Source organism: Aythya ferina (genome assembly GCF_964211825.1).
Source record: "Aythya ferina genome assembly, chromosome: 13".
NCBI classification, from domain to species: domain Eukaryota; kingdom Metazoa; phylum Chordata; class Aves; order Anseriformes; family Anatidae; genus Aythya; species Aythya ferina.
The window spans coordinates 6543576-6560332 of NC_140311.1; the positions used below are offsets into that span (position 1 = coordinate 6543576).

The following is a 16757-nucleotide window of genomic DNA, read 5'->3' on the forward strand; positions in this document are numbered from 1 at the left end:
GGCTGGCGTGGATGGCAGAAGGCAGAGTACTGTGCACTCAGGGCTGTCATGGTGCGGCTAACAAAACACTTGAAAAATCCTTAGATAAAGTACAAGTGACCAGAAAGCTTTTGGGAAAAAGTAAAATAGAATAAATATTGATTATGGTGAAGTGTTCTGAAGAATTGTCCTGTCTGATTTAGAACAGCCAACAGATTGCTCCCTAGGACTGACTCCGTAAAACAATCAGTGTTTAAAATGTAATTATCAGAAAGCAAAATGACCTTAATCTGTATAGATGTGTTTCAAAACATCTATTTGCAGGAACAAGGATGTTTAATTTTTAGCTATCTTTCCATTTATAGATAATCTAGAATGATGTCCACCAGCTATAGGCTCCCATTGTGTTCAGTGAGTCTGCTTTATGTTTGCTTTTCCCAGTGAAAGGTAAAATTATATATATTGTTCTGATGTGCATCATTGCCACTGAAATGGTAACAGCGTGCTAAATATGGTATTAAAACAACCCCTCCCATTATTTAATTAAAAAGAAATCTAATTGCGAGCATAAGAACAACAGCCTTTCCTTTCCAGTGTGTGTGGCCCCAAGCCAGCTGAAAACAGCCGGGCTGATTTCGGAAGCTTATTTACTCAGAATTAAAGACAATATGAAACCCCAAATTTGTTCGCAGTGCAGCAGTCCTGGCTGTTGCTGTTCCCAGCAGAAACCTCAGCCCATTATACTGCCAAGGCTGGAAAGCACTGAAGGAGTTTGCAAAATGGGGGCAAAATTTCTAACTGCAAAACATAAAAGTTATATTAGAAATACACTGGTGAGGGGAGAAGACTCCCGCTCCCCAGGAGTTCTCCCTGAGTACACCTGATAGAACACATTTACTAATGACTTAGGGCATTTGCCCTGTTAGCTCTCCGGTGTTGCTATTGATTCTATATGTTCTTTGTTACTAGCTTTCACAGATAGTTCAGGGAAGGTGCACTGGGTTTGAGTCCCGCCTTTGAGTTGACACATTGCTAAATGTGTTTGCTTTGGAGTTTTGCTTCCTTTTTGACTGCTGCTTTATTTATTTTTTTTTTCCAGAAACTGCAATACCCATCTGTGCAAAGGACATCAGTGATGATTTGATGAAACAGTTTGCTTTCCTTTCTGGTGTGTACGATGAACTTTTCCATGTTCTCTCTCTATGTGGTAATTAAATACTCCAGATGAACCGTTTGGCAAAATGATACTCCATACGGGATGTTATCCATCAAGTAGTCTCCATTGCCACTAGAAATGTTGTTAATAAAACATTGGGGTGGTTTGAAAGAGCATATTAAATTTCTCTCTCAAGACATGCTGTAAAATATTCTTACCTTCAAAACACTCAACGCATTAACAATCACTTTGCAATGAAATGTGTAAGTTCAAGAATAGATTGTTTGGATTTTCCTTGGGACTTCTTTTCTTTCTCATGTAAAGTATGCTCAGTAAATAAAGGAAATATCTGCTACTTGGTAGTTTTGCTTCTGCCACCTGTGTATGTGTGTTGTGCTTGAAATCAGTGCCAGAATCTGACCTATTTTGGCTTTTCTGGTGGTATAAAAAGCCTCTGTAAAAAGGACAGGCTAATGGGTTTGGGGTGGTTTTTGACCTGAATTATGCACCTGGGTGTTGGTGCTGCCCTCCTAGAAAACACATCCAAGGAAGCGTTCTTGTCTTCATTCCAGGTGGCCGAGGGAAGGATAAGGCTTGGATTATCACCTTCCCCGACAACTCTCGGTTCAACGATGTGCCCGAGGAGACTGTAACTAAAGTCTTAACGTACCTCACGTCAGTCCCAAGGTATGTGGCTCCCTTCCAGCTCTCACCTGTGATGCGCAGTGTCGGTCTGACCAGGGTCGGGCATGGGATCTTCAGTGCAACACCACACGTGAGGGCAAGGGATGTCTTCAGCTCCCAGAGCAAGGGAAAAAACAAGCAATTAATTGCAAGTTCTTGAAGTGTCCAAGTGTGATATTTAATGTGTCGGTATCTGCAGAGTCAAAATGGACATCATCCCTATTACTTGTCAGCCTGCATGTATCATAAATTCAGTTTATTAAGTTTCTAATTAGCAGCAAGCTTTCCCTAAGCTTTGACATGTGTCATCACTTAAATACACCAGGTCTCTGCAGAGTAATATTTTGACGTCTACAAATAGAGAGTCATTACTGTGGAAAAAGAGAAATGTAACCAGAGGAAGAGAATAATTACAGGAACAAAACCATTTGGGGTCCCAATTATACACGATCGCTCAGCAGCGTGCTGCAGCTCCATTATGCTCCTGTATCTCAGGGTTAAGCAGCTGGCAATCTGTCTGTACCACATGCAGGGCTGTGTACTTAGATTAATGGCCCTCCCATTTCTTGCTGCTGAGACTGGTGACTCAGTTACCTGGCATGTGTAATTTCATTGAATAATGCCTGTTTTGGCAAATTTATTCTTTCAGGGAGAGCAGGTTAACAGCAGCTAGATGGGAGCTTTCCATCAGCAGCTGCTTTGGAAGAAGCACTATGTTTTGCCACCTCTGCAGGAATAAAAAGGGCCCCCAGTTCCTCCATCCTCTCTTTTGACCAACTGTGAAATTCTGTAGGCTCCTGGGTCAAGCTCGTGGCTTGCGTGCACGTGGTGGTGGGCACAGGCCAGAGGGGGCTCTCCCCTCCACACACTTTGGCAGCAGCTCACCTTCTTGCTGTGCAGGTTGCCCATGTCCATGTGTGCGTGCTTCTCAGCTCTGCTTGGTTTCTTCAGGGCTTTTTATTCCATGTGACTGTAAACAGCCCAGCATTAGCATGATTAGCAGTCTTGCTGTCCCTGTAATAGGTCAAACTCAATCAAGAAACTAATGAGAGCTGCAAGCTTGCTGGTGATTCAAACATGCTCAGCATGTTATTTGCAAAACCACTTTAATCATGCTTCTGTGGTCTTCCGAACACCATAGCAGCCTGCTCCGATGCCCGACCGTCTGAACAATATGTGCATTTTAACACTTTGGAGTCTGAAAGGCAGTGGTGTCAGGGAGCAAGGAGAAGCATCACAGCAGTGATGTTGAAAGGGCTACAAGGCACGTGTCAGCTCTGCTACCTTGGGTACATGTCCCTCAGCAGCATCACAGCGTGGCACTGGGGCTCAGGTTTTGGGCCAGAAGTTCCCTAAAGAAGGGAGATACTTGATGTGCATGTCAGTCAGCTGTAGATGCACTGACACCTCCCTGCTGCATACCTATGGACAGGCATACGTTTATCAAAACCACACACACGCTGCCTTTCCTATGCAATCAGTAGCAAGGACTGTGAGTTGTCCTGCTGAAACTGGTTTGAGGGAATCACATGGAACGCTAGGCCTATAGTGTTATGGGGACCTGAATTTCCCAAAGTCCTTTTCTTCTGGAGACGACTGTAGGTAAAGCAGATGGCTGCTGTAAGCTATTCACTCAGCAAGGTGAGCACGTTAATGATAGAGCCAGGTGGAAGATGAGTCTTGTAGTCAAGCTAATTTTAATTTGGGATTCCTGAGAACCATACTGCAGGACGGGGTTGTGTGGAAGAGCTGCACAGAAAAATAAGTAGGGTGTCCCCATATTCAGTGACCCGTGCACCCCAGTCAAAATGCTCGTGGTGGGCTGCGTGCCACGGGGCTGCCCACTGGCACTCAGGTGGGCTTTGTTGAATAGCACTGCAGGGTGGCATGCTGGAAGGAGAAGTACAGGAGAGTGGCAGATCCTGATCTTTGCAGAAAGGAGACCCTGACGGGGATCTCAACTCTACAGTTTTTTAGGTATTTAGACAAACTTTGCCTATTTCACATAATCACATTGGAGTAAAGTGATTTACAGCCCTGGCTGGTGACACGAAGTAGTGAAACAGCGATAATTCAGAGTGCTGGGGAATACTCAGATCTCACCAGCAGCCTCCCGGCCCTGTGAAAAAGCTCACAGCTGCAGAGTCAGGGATCCGATTTCAAGTCCTCCTGCAAAACATCACAAGTCTTTATTTTTAGTCTGGTGAGTCCTGCAACATGTACAAAATTAGGGGTAAGGAAAAAAGCACCTGGAGAGAACTAAGTCTTGATCCAGTGATCTGTCTCCATCTTTCTGCTGCCAGACGCAAATGAACTTGCCCCTTGCAAGCAATTGTGAGAACACATTGATTTATTTTTATTGTCGGTCTGAAAGGTACATTGCGGGACTGGAAATCTGATAAACCTACAAGGCCTAATTACAAGTAGTCATAGACTAGTTCCACTTCCCCCAACATAAATTAAAAATTTCCCATAGTAGATTTCAAGGGTTTTGTACAGCTTGAAACTTTCTTTTTTTGTGACTGTAATGAAACCAATAAAGTTAAATTTACTTGCTGAGAGGCTACTCTCTGAATGTAACCTTGTCCTGAGTAAATAACGTACTTAGGCATACTCTTACAAACTGATAATGCTTTACGATCTGGCTGCTTTCTCTAAATTGCTTGGGTTCTGGGTTTTTCTTTGGGATTTATTATAATGACAGCAGTGTGTAAATGCTGTATTTTACTCAATTGCAGCCTGTTGTGTAATATCATGAGGAGTTGGGAACTTAATTCTCCTTGGACAGAGACCTACCTTGTAAAGTTTTAGGGTATGTTGAAAAAACAACCAGTTTTATCCTCATTATCAAAATGATCCTCATATAAAAAGATCATTTTGACCCCCTCCCAGCACCACTGTTGTTAAATTCTTGGTGGGGGTTTGCTGGCAAGTCACAGAGCTGACATAAATGTGCAGAGTCTTCTAATGCTGCTGAGACTATTTTGACTAAAAAAGGCTTTGGCTGAAAAGTTGTGCCCAATTCCAGATGACAATGCATAAATTCACCTCAGACTTTATTATATTCAGAAGTTTTGTTTATGACCCATGTGTAAAACAGATTTCATTTTCTTTGCTCTTTTCTGGTATGCCTCAATGACAATACATAAATAGGCATGAAACCTTTGCTCTTTGAGTATGGCATTACAGATCCATAAGGTATATTTGTAGGACAGGTTGGGAGCTGGATGCCTCTTTGTATTTCATCTAATTGCTGTTGTGGGCCAAAAAGGATTTTTTTCATTGTTGCTGTCAGCACCACAGCTAATTTTTTTCAAATGTATTTGTAAAAGGTGTGGCTAGAGTAGTAAGATGTGCACTGAATGAATACTCCTGCACTGGCTTTAAGTGTCTTTTCTCTTCATTGGAGTTGCCAAGTATTGTCTGCCATGTGATACTTGTGAGTAATCCCTCGTGTTTGCACTTGCCAAACTCCAGGGCTGCTGAAGCCAGTGCTTGTGGCAGGCTGCTCGCGTGGGGTCATGCCCGGTGCCAGCAGCCAGCACAGCTCTCAGGATGAGCACAGGTACCGGAGCTTCTCTGCGACACTGTGGTGCCCCAGTGGGGTGGCACGGGACACAGCTATCCTGTTCCAGCATCTGCCAAATAAATATTGTAAATATGGCCTAAGCATCCTGTAAATACACTCCCATCAGAGGGCTTGGTTACAAGGTGGTGTACCTTTACCTGCGTACAACACAACTCTGGTTTGCAGCTCTGGCTGTCCTTTGTGTGTCTGCTGTTGGAGTTGTAACCAGATAGCCTGATGAGGGCCTGTTTGAGTTAGAGGCAGGGTGTATTTGAGTTATTGACTCCTGTGCATTAGGTAACCTGACAGGATGCAGATCCCCTGGGCTGCTCGCTTACTTGATTAGCAAGACTGGGGATTTCAAATCGACTTGGAGAATTTGGGTGTCAAAAAGGGTGTCACGAAGCCTGCACTTGCAAAATGAACCAGGGCTCAGTGAGTGCCAGCGACACCCCAAAGGGCTGTTTGACCGTCAGCTCCCTGTCTCTATCCAGCCTGGCACAGCCCTTCCCCGGGGCTGCTGTTGCCTGTGCTGCCTTGTGCCAAAACAAACCAGGGGGCTTCGCTTGGTTGCTGTAACCCAGGCAGGTGGGTAGCAAGCTCCCTCAGAGGGAGGAGCTCAGCAGTGAGGGCAGGGACGTGTAACCTGGGCTGATCACCTGGCACTGTCTCCTGTGGCTCCCACCGGAGTGCCAATAGTGTTGTCCGTGTCAGAGGTGATGCTTAGCCCTGGGCTTCCCAAATTTCTCGCTGGAGTCTGGTCTAGGAAATATTTTTGAATGGATTTGACAACTGCAGAAATGTCAAAAAGGGCTTTTTTTTTTTTTTTTTTTTTTTTTTTTGTTATTTGGGATGGGGGTGGAGGGGAGGAAGGGCAGGGAACAGAGTCACATTCCCTCAAAATGTTATCTGGCTGCTTGGTGTTTTCTTATTTCATAGTCAACATGAGCCTGACACCAAATTTATCCTAATCCTGGATAGAAGATTGGACACATGGACATCTGTCAAAATGACTCTCCAAAAAATAGCAGTAAGTCCTCTTTAATGATAGTTTCTTTTAGTGTACTAAGTCATCGTTCCCATTACATATCACTTACATATCACAGAAAACATCAGGAATCAGGAACAATGATGCTCATGCTTTGTCTCTAGGTAGTATTCTGCTTTATGGCCCTCAAATTAATTCAGTTGTGGCTCTGTGCTTCATTTGAATGCGTAAATGGGCTGTTTGAGCATTAACTGATTCATTTGCTTGTTTTTGTACTTCCTCTTAGCGGTCCAAATGTGCTTTGTGCCATTTTGATGGGTGGAGAATTTGGCTTCATATATGTCCTTTCTAGACACTGTTTATTAGTGTGACTATATTTTACCTAATTGTCGGTGACTGAAAGTGTTAGATTCTTAAAACAGGCTTCACAATCATTTGTTTGTGGGCATGGGTGGAAAAAAAAAATCTGTCTTGAAATGTATGTATGCATTCATATTTTTAAATATCTTTTACAAGTGTTTATGTACTATCCATCATTACAGTCTGAGCATAACTCAAAAGTAAGGTTTTTACAGCTCAACACTGCATTGTGTCTTCAGAAAATACAGCGTGGTATTACAGTAGTGTATGCATGTGTAGGAAAGTCACTGTTATGGGTGCACAAATATATAGGAACTGATAAATGCTTTTCCACCTGGACCATGCCATGTAGGTAAGTTGATGACAATTTTATGGGTGTATTGTTATTGCCTTTGTTTCTTCCTGTAACTATCGAACAGTTACATGCATTGATCCATCTGACAGAGAATTAAGTCAACAATATGTACTGAGAAAGAGGGCTCTTACCTGATTCTGGTTAGATCTAGTAAAGTTAGATCTCCTCCTAATTTAAGAATTTGGTATTGGTCCGGCTGAACTTGGCATTAAAGATATTTGAGCTTTAATGACATTTTGCCATAGGCAATGCTCATAGGCATCCAGTGGAAGGAAGAGAGTATTACCCATTGCCTTTTTGCAGGGTGCATAAAATACTGCTGTCAATATTTGGGGCACTGATTTTTTTCCCCTCAACTTTACAAAGTGAATTTCCACGTATGGTAACCAGTAGAGAAACAGCAGCATTTGAAAAGGAATTCTTTAAAGGGATCATCAAAATTCAGTTCTGCTGCCAGTGCTTGAACCAGTGCTAGTACTAAGAGCTTCCTTTAAGGATGATGTAGGTGCTTTGCATAGTTTGGAAGTTTCAAATATGAAAAAATCCTGTCTGTCCTAATTTGTAGCTTCTACAGAAATGTCATTCCTTCTGTGTTTAATAAGAAAATATAATAATTGTGTGACCTTTGAGCACACACCCTGTTTGTGTACCTGTGTCCACACAGGGAAGTGACTTTGTAGTATCAGGGCTGTCCGTGTAAATAATGTGGAGGAGCTCTGTACAAAGGGGAATGAGAAGCAGGAAATCTGTGCTTGCTAAATCTTAAGACTTGGGAATCTTGCCTTAAAACATAGAGGGTCCAGCCCTAGAAGGCTGTCCTTGTCTGCAGGAGGTCTTTTGCTAGACTTGCCTTTATAACACAAAAGTTTAGATCTTGATTTATTTTCAGTCATAAATCATAGCCCATCCTGCAATAGAAAAATATTTTTTTTCCTGATCTTTGTACAAATTTAGAATAGAGAAGTGCAAATGTGCTGCATTTGGAATACAGTGCCCTATTTTTTCAGTGTAAGAAAATGCAATTGCAGCTCTGCAGTCGTGCATCTGATCCAGATTTTTCTTTTCTTTTTTTTTTTTTTTTTAGATCAGAACACAGATTTTTGTTTAACTCCTTGTGTATGTTGCTGTTCCCTCTCAGAGCTATGCTAACAACGTGGGCAAAACAGGCTCCTGCTTGTCCTGTTGGCTTTGGCAAGCGAGACCCCAGTGCCAGGGTCAAGCCTCGGCTTTTGCCATGGGCTTTTCCTTCGCACGCAAAATACAGAACAACTTTTGCATGCACATTTCAGATCCCAGTAGGGGAAAAAAAAAAGGGGGGGAGGGAGAGAAAAAAAAAAAAAAAAAAAAAAAAGCGACTAGCTGTAGACTCAGTGCTCAGGCTCAGCCCTGGCAGAAAGGAGCCGGCCCCGCAGAGCGGCTGATTTTGGGCATTCCACCTTAAACCGAAGCCGGCGCTGGGGAGCGGAGCGGCGCGGAGCGGGGCTGCCAGCCGGGGGCTGCGGGAGCGCCGGGAGGGAGCCTCCGCAGCTCTGCCCGGGGCATCCCGCCCGCTGCAGCCGCTGCTCCGCCGCGGGCCCGGGGCCATGGCCGAGGCGAGCCCCGCGCGGGGCGTGCGGAGAGCCCGCAGGACTGCGGTAAGGCTCCGCCCGGCGCTGCGCTGCGGCAAGGAAAAAGAGGGGAGCCGGGGACGGCCCCGCCGCAGGGCGGCTGGCTGGGGAGAGGGGAGCCTCCGGGGGAGCCTCCGGGGGAGCCTCGGGCTCCGGGCTGGGTGCCCCGCGATCCCGCAGGGCTGCCGCGGAGAGGGGTCTGCCCGCTCTGCAAAAGGAGCACTGCGCAGCCCGAGGCCCTCCCTGCTCGCACCGGCAGCTTTGGGGGTTAATTCTGCAGCCCGCTGCAATCGAGGCGGCTGAAGGCGGTGGGGTTTTCCTTCTGGCTCTCCGGGAGGGTAGAGCTCGGATGAGGTGTACCTGGCGTTTTGTTGTGTTGGTGTTTCCCGCGAGGGGCAGGAGAAATGCGTGGACTTGAGCATCCCTGGAAGGACCACCGGCGTCAATTTCCGTTGCTCGGGACCGAACTTACAGATGCTACTTTTTTCGTTAGGCCTATTGATTTCCAGCCTCACACGTAGCCCTGGGAACTGCAAAGAATATTCTCTGCAAAACGAATGCCTAAAATTAGGAAAAATCACATTGGCTATGTTGAGATGAGATATTCACTAGGGAGTTAACAACTACGATGCTGTCAGGGTATGCCCTTTCTTGTGCTGCCTTAGCCCAGTTGTCTGCCTTGATTGTAGCAGGGCTATCGGTGTGGTTGTAGTTGAGCATGCATTTAAACAAGTTGCTGAACTGGGGCCTTAAGGCACGCACATCTGCATCCTCAGAACAGGAGGAATTTTTCTGAACACATTCTTTGGTCAGTGAATTAATAGCAGTGAAATGTTGCCAAGTGCCTGATTTAGTGGAATCGTGCCGATAGTTTTTTGTCTTCCCTAATATGCTGCAGAGGAATGCCAGAGGGCAAAAGGTTTAGAGGGTTCTCTTAGGTAGTTTATTATGCACGAGATTCTTTATAGCATTATAAAAAATAAGATGAAACAATGCAAGGTTAAGGACCCTTCTGTCTGCTTTCTGCAGTATGTTATGGGGAAAGTTTTTGTTTTTTTTTTTTTTTTTTTTCTTCCTCACCCCAGCATTAACTTTAGTATTATTAGAGCTCAGTTTGCAGGTAACTGCTCTAGACTTCATTCCTTAGATGAACTGGAATTGTAGTAGTGATTAAAAATATATAGTCCCTTCAGGAATGTTATCCAGGGCATTACTGGTCTGTCTATCCATATTTTTAATTTTCATCCTTTCTCTTAAGTCTGCAAGAAGGCACAGGACATGGGTTAATTGCTAGCTGTCTTTCAGCAAGATTATATTTTTGCTCATTTGTTTTTTCCATGCTGGAAATACATTAGGTATGATTTTCAAAGCTGTATTTCTTGTTTTTTAGCTACTTATGAAATCAAGGTCAGGACTTAGAGGTATAAGATCAGCTAAAAATTCCCCGAGTGCTTTCTAAACTAAATGGAAATCAAGTAACCTGTCCTGGAAACGCAGCTACCTCTGAGGTAAAGCATATCAAGCAGCAAAAGGGGTACAGCTGTGCATGCATGGGTCATAAAATCATGTTGGAGCAGAATTTGCCCCTGTAGCGGAGACGACAGAAGTACGTGAGTGTCAGGTTATGGGCCTTTCTCGTATGTTGCACACAGCATGCTGGCATCCTGCAGTCATGAAGCCAAAGGCGTCCAAAGGCACCTTTGCTCTCAGAAGGGTGTTTAATGCCCTATGCCTGTTGTACTATAGTTTTGGCAGGCCCATCTCTGCATGAAGTGCCAAGCAGGGCTGAAGGGGACTGGTCCTCCTGGGGGATAAGGAGATGAGGCCAAGGGAGGATGCATCTGTGGCTGGTTTTTCTTCTCAGAGATACTCCTGACAGTTTTTTTTCAATAAGCTAGGAGCCTAAAGTTCAGAGACCTGAACGCTCTTTTGTGTTCCTGAGCTAGAAACAGTGACTGTCCTCAGACTCTGCGAGACTTCACCACTGGAGTCACCTATAAGGGACTGATGACCATACAGAAGGACCTAAAAGTACATCCTCCAGGCTCCTTTAAAGCACTGTAAGACTGCTGGCCTCACAAGGCTTTGGCTCAAATCAGTTTGGACAATTAATGTCAGGGCCTGTCATGGAACAGAAATGTCCGCTCTTTCAGGATTTGCAGCTCCTGGTGGCTCCTTGGTGATATCTTTGAAATCTTGTTGGTGGCTACTGCTCTTGTCCTGTCTGGAGAGGAATGCCTGTTGGGAAATCACCAGGCTGTAAAATGCAGAAAATGGGGACTCGAGGGCAGAAGGGAAGGAATGCCACGATATCCTTGCAGTTCTGCAGGGATGTTGTTGCCACAAACACAGGTTGACAAGCCTCTTCCTTGGGACTTCCTTGTGCCAGGGGGTGTGCTGGAGCGAGAAGAGTGTCAAGGACCAGCCAGACCAGCCACAGACCTGGACAGAGCAATAGCAGCATTTACTGGGTCCAGCGGGCAGCCAGCGCAGTGGGGTGGGAGAGGCAGCCAGCTTCTCAGGGACGCGCTGGAGGATAAGTGTTGAGCTTGCCAAAACTTTCCAGTGAAATATTCATGCTGTAAATTTTCAGTCCATTCAAAACGTTTACAAGGCTGTGCCATTTCTGGTGGTGCTTTCCTCAGTGAAGTTTTTCTGCATCCCATATAGAGATTTTTCTCAATCTCAATGTGAGGAACCACTCCAGGTCCTTGGACATATCCAAGGGATATCCAGTACCCTGGGGATGATTTTCTCCCCAGTTATATGGGAAGCTCAAGTTTAAAAATCCCAGGCTGAGCAGGGTCTCAGAGGTGTGGCCCTCCTCAGACAGAGCTGTGTCCTCTAGTGGGGCCTGTCTGTGGTGGTCTTGCAGCAGAGCTGATCCTCCTTTCAGAGGTAAGGAAATAGGCACTGACGCAGGGAGCCGAACCTGCATCTCCTGCAGCCTCTCAGCCACACTTCCTTAGACGAGACCTGTCTCCCAGCTGCAACGGGCAGACCACGTTGAGATCTCAGGCCATCTGCAGGCTTGACAGGGGTGAGCACAGGTTGCTCGGCTTTCCTGTGCTGCAACCATCACTGCTTGGGGGGGCTGGCAGCCATTTCAGAAACGCTGTGTGCTCGCCGAGTGCTGTGTGGCAGGGGTACAGCACCCAGGGCCTGGAGCCAGCACAAACTTCTCCGGTATTTAATGCTTTACTCTTCATTCTAATGCCAAGTCTTTGTCCCTGGCACAGTTCTCATTGAGTTCCAAAGGGTAATAATTTGGTGCTTCATTCACATTCATTCATTTATAGTTTTTCTGCTCCTACTCAAAATAGCTGCAGATCAATGTAATGAATCTAAGTGGCTTATTTGATCCTAAAAGTCACTGTTTCTAAGTAGAGTTGTGAGCAATCCACAACCTGACCTTTCCTACAAAAGAAAACGTAGTGCGTGAGTTATAGTGCAGTTCATGGATAGCAGATCTCAACTGTAAATCATGGCTTTTTTGAACACACTAGTGCATGTTTATGGTAACAACCCTTGTTTTGAAGGCATAGATTAAGTGTCCTGCAGTGCGAAATACCTAAATATGTGCAGTACTCTTGCCCATGGTGTAGGCACTGCTATTGCATCTGGTGTGTAGTTGCAGTTGGAGAGCAGGAGATGGGGAATTGCCTATATGGTCTTGCTCTTGGCATGCACACGTTGCACTTGTGCAGTGTGTGTGGGGGCTTACAGAGTGCCCTTTCATGAGATTTAGCTGTTTATCTGCTCAAGGAAAACTTTTCATATGAACATACAGGATGAGAACTCTGATATCATTTAGTGCCCAATGGGTTACATTTGCACCTTAATATGTGAGGATCTAACAGCTTTAGTGCTCTTAAGTAGGTTTGAATGAAAAAATAAATGAGGAGGAACATATTGAGAAATCTAACCTGGCCTGGCTGGATCTCAGAGAAAATTGTACATCTTAATTAACTCAGCTCTTCGCATCATGTGCTTATCCATTATTTAATGATGTGACTCCTAGTTTCTTAAAAATTCTTTTTCATTCTCAAGCACCCTTTTCACAGATCTATTTAAAAAAGCACCTGCCAACCATATGCTTGAAAATGTTGCTAGCAACATAGACAGGAAATTCCGAAATTTTACCACAAATGAAATGGTGCCCGATAATGAGCAGGGACAAGCAGGGTATGCTTGGTGCAGCTATGGGGTGATTATTGAGGTTGGAAATAAATTTTGCATTCCCAATTTGTCTGTCATTTCCCTTGAAATTTCAGACCTCTGTTCTCTTCTAAGTCATAATTTCACTCCCTAAGTTATAATGCTCACTGCAATATGTAGTTTTGGAGTGTATTATCAGCAGCCCTTCAAGGTGCATGGCTGATCAACTGCTTGTTCCAAAGGGAAGTGGGACTGCATAGTCCTCCTGCAGTGAAATCCTGTATCTCTAAACCACTTACAGTGTCTCCCTCTCATTTGGAAAATACATAGCTGTGAGCCTGCAGGAGAATTGCTGATATGCAGTGGGATTGCAGCCCAGAAGGCAAGCTCTTGAGCTGGCCCAGCATCAGTAGATGTCATGTTACACCTGCCTTAGGAAACACATAGTCCAACCTAGCATAGACAAGAATCAGAAAAGGCTGTCAGGGGCTAACAGAAAAAAAGAATCCTAAGTTGTGAATAATTTTTCATCTTTTAAAGGTGTTTGAAAGCAGTTACTGGATGTGTTGAATGCCCAGGTTGAATGTCATCTCTGTTTTCTTGCAGGCGTCGTTCCCAGGGAACCTGCACTTAGTGATGGTTCTTCGTCCCACGGGGTTTTTCCAGCGCACCTTCACTGACATTGGATTTCGGTTTAGTCAGGAGGATTTTCTGCTCAAGTTACCGGTATGAGTGTGCAGAGGCATTTTGCCTGTGTGTGATTGGTGGCTGCCTTTGTGCCTTGGGCCAGCTCTGCAGGCACTGACTTGAAGAGTACCTGGAGCATCTCTGCCAGTAGTGCCTACTACTACCAAATGTCTCCTGTAGTGTTTTTGTGCTTACTTGTGCTCGGTTTATTCACTGCAGAGCATGTCAGTGGTAGTAGTAGGTGGTGGGCTCACCAGCCCATCCTCACCCCTCAAAGAGGGTGCATGCCTCCATAAAAGATAAAGCCAGGCTCAGGATTTTTTTTTGTTGTCTGAAACATCAAGACACACATCCAGAGAAGCTTTTGCTATGAATTCCACCCGTAACCATCATTTTCATCGCAGTGTAAACACCATACCAACTTTGTGTTGCTATTTGTTTCTAAAATAGCAACTGAAATGGTTTCATGTTCTGAAGTCAAAGTTTCCAAGACTTCTAAAGCCACCTCGTTTAATAGACATAGTAAGAATAACTTAGGGAAGAAAAGTACTTTTATGGAATGTAAGGCTAACACAATTACAAACCCAAAAAACAAACAAATGTTTTCCTTTAGGAAATAATACAATTTTTACAAACTGCATTTTTCAATCTAGAGTGATTGTCACTTCCACAGTTTTGGAAATTCATGACTTATCACAAGAAAGAATAAGACACAGAAACTCATATTAAAAACTGTGTTTTTAGGTGAAGTTGGCCAGTGCTTTGTGATGTAGTAATATCTGTGTATTTTTCCAGATTACTGGTTATCTCTTGGAAAAAACTGTATTTCTTCTGCTTTCAGCTCTGATGGGCAGTTAGGTACTGCAGCATCTCACTGTACTTTTCATTTAAGGAAGAAAGCACCTGGGAGATCAGGGTTTGCTTACAAAAATGGTCACGTGTGTAAAATAAAAGCTGCGTTAAACCATAAGCATAAGAAGAAAGCCATGCTGTAGAACAATATATAGAGCAAACCCAATTTGTAGATACATCAAATATTTCTAAGCTTGCTTTGTATATTGCCTAGGTGGAAGTGATCAGCCAGCTCATGATGTTGCTTTGTTTGTAGGTGGTTATGCTGAGCTCAGTTAGTGATCTGCTGACATACATTGATGAACAGCAGCTGACCCCGGAGTTCGGAGGCACCCTGGAATACTGCCACAGCGAGTGGGTCATCTTCAGGACTGTACGTACCGGGGCTCAGGACTGGGCGCTTGGGCATTGGGGATCCACTGATCCTTCTGACCATGCTAAACATTTCCTATAAGGCAATGAGCATTGCATAGCTAAAAGTAACCCCTGGAGCAATTATGTTTCCTTGATAAGATTTACAGAGGTGTCAGGCGGAGTTAAGACTCTTAATGGATTTATAGGGGAATTGGGTGGTGAACTCCCCTAGGCTCCTTTTGAAGCGGCTACTGAAAGATGTCATCTTAAATCTTTATTAACTTTCCCTTAATGGCAGATACAAAATTGGCTTTTTTTATAATGGTTGCTTCATGTGATTAATACCACAAATGTGTTTGGGATCTAGGGCAGTAAGAATGCTGTCTGCATACTGAATTCAGACACCCCTCTCCCTCTTTTTTTCCTTTGCAAGAATTTTCCTTTAATGTTGCCAGGATGTTTGTGGAATCGGTCGTTTAATTCCCTGAGCTGCATCTTGCCATGCATTTCTGTCCTTCCTCTACGTTCTTAGTTTTTACTGTGAGTTTGTCTATCAGATTAATGGCAGGTTGAGTTCCCAGTTACCTTTACTGGTAATAAAATAGCAATGAAGATAACTACTAGACTAATCCTTGTGCCCCGTGTCCTGCAGCAACAGGATGTACATCTCAGTATGAAGACAAAAGCCCAAGACATCGTTGCTGGAATGGTTCAAGTTATTGCTTCTGCCATTAACTTTTTGCCAATTTGCACTGACGCATTGCCACTTTCATGATTTTTTAAGATTTTTGGCTCTTAGTTTTGTTCTTTTGCACAATGTGTTACAGTGACAATGACATAGCTCTCACACTTTGAGACAGAAGTGACAAAATGAATGACAAAAATGCTAGGGTTAATCTAAGAAAAAGATGAGCTTCTAGAACATATCTGTGTGTGTTAAGATAAGTGTCCATATTAAAAACATCTTCTAAAATGTCCTTATAAGGTGCTCATAAAACATTTCCTGAAATTTCCAAGGGAAGTACATGCTGTTTAAATGGAACACAAATGCAGTCACTTATGTTTGAGTATATTATCCTGTTCCTAAAAGTAGAGACAAAGCTGTTTGTTTGTTCCTGATGGACAGGGTTTCAAGTCCGGGGTGACCATTTGTTTTTGTAGCCGTGCCACTTGTCATGTAGCATGGCTATGGAAGGTGGGTCTCACGCAGCACCCTCCAGGCATGCCACAAAACAGTAATTTTTTGCCAGCTGAGCAGGAGATGGGCAGCTCCTCACTGATGTAACCGTCTGGTAGCAGCTGAGGCAACGAGAGGTTTCGCCCTCTCCTTTTAGTGTAACCGGTGGGAAGATCAGAGCAAAGAACGGGACTGGGAGCGCCCCACCTCGCCCTGCAGCGTGGGATCTGGCTGGTGTGCACAGCTCCCAGCAGCACTCATTTCCATCCCAATGTCAGTGTCTGCAGTTTGTCTCCAGTGCACAGCTTAGCTCCCTGCCGCTGGGGCTGTAGCTCACCAGGAGCTGGGGTTGCACAGTGCCAAATGGGGACGGGTCTCACCAGGGGGCCAGGGCAGCTCTGCCATCCTAACAGCACGTAGCTGTGGCAAGTCTGTGCCCATGCCTGAAGGAAAGCTGGGGTTAGTTGTTTGGACAGATGTCCCTTGTCTTCTTGGTGTAGCTGCGGATGAGGTGGCTGTGATGTAACCTGCTATTTTGGCTTGCAGAGCTGGAAACATCCATCAGCAGGAAGCCAAAGGCATCCCCTAAGTCCTTCTGTCTGCAGGTGGTTCCAGGTGTGGGTTAACCAGAGGAGAATGATGGTAGAAAAGGAATTTGTAAGACAGATCCTATAGTGGCTTCTGCCACAAACCTCTAAAGCATGGTAGGAAAAATCTCACAGTGCACAAGAACAGGCAGCAGAAAAAGCATGGGATATTTGTCCCCAATATTAATTTAAGTCCCCGCTGTGGATTCAGACTGTGTTAAAAGCCATCTGGCCGTGTGTTGGTG

The 16757-nt window shown here is 44.6% G+C and overlaps 1 protein-coding gene across 5 annotated transcripts in view; it reads left to right on the forward strand.

Annotated features, from left to right (window-relative positions):
* The window catches only part of MCF2 (MCF.2 cell line derived transforming sequence), a 57971-nt gene that overhangs the window by 10564 nt on the left and 30650 nt on the right, over window positions 1-16757 (forward strand). For 4 of the 5 annotated variants that reach the window (XM_084534221.1, XM_084534218.1, XM_084534220.1 and 1 more), the window contains exons 2-6: window positions 1079-1147; window positions 1708-1822; window positions 6327-6417; window positions 13462-13581; window positions 14651-14767. In XM_084534221.1, coding sequence (XP_084390347.1) covers window positions 1079-1147; window positions 1708-1822; window positions 6327-6417; window positions 13462-13581; window positions 14651-14767 — 512 coding nt within the window. Of the gene's footprint in view, window positions 1-1078; window positions 1148-1707; window positions 1823-6326; window positions 6418-8633; window positions 8725-13461; window positions 13582-14650; window positions 14768-16757 lie in introns of those variants that run through there. The other variant, XM_084534222.1, reaches the window with a different exon arrangement.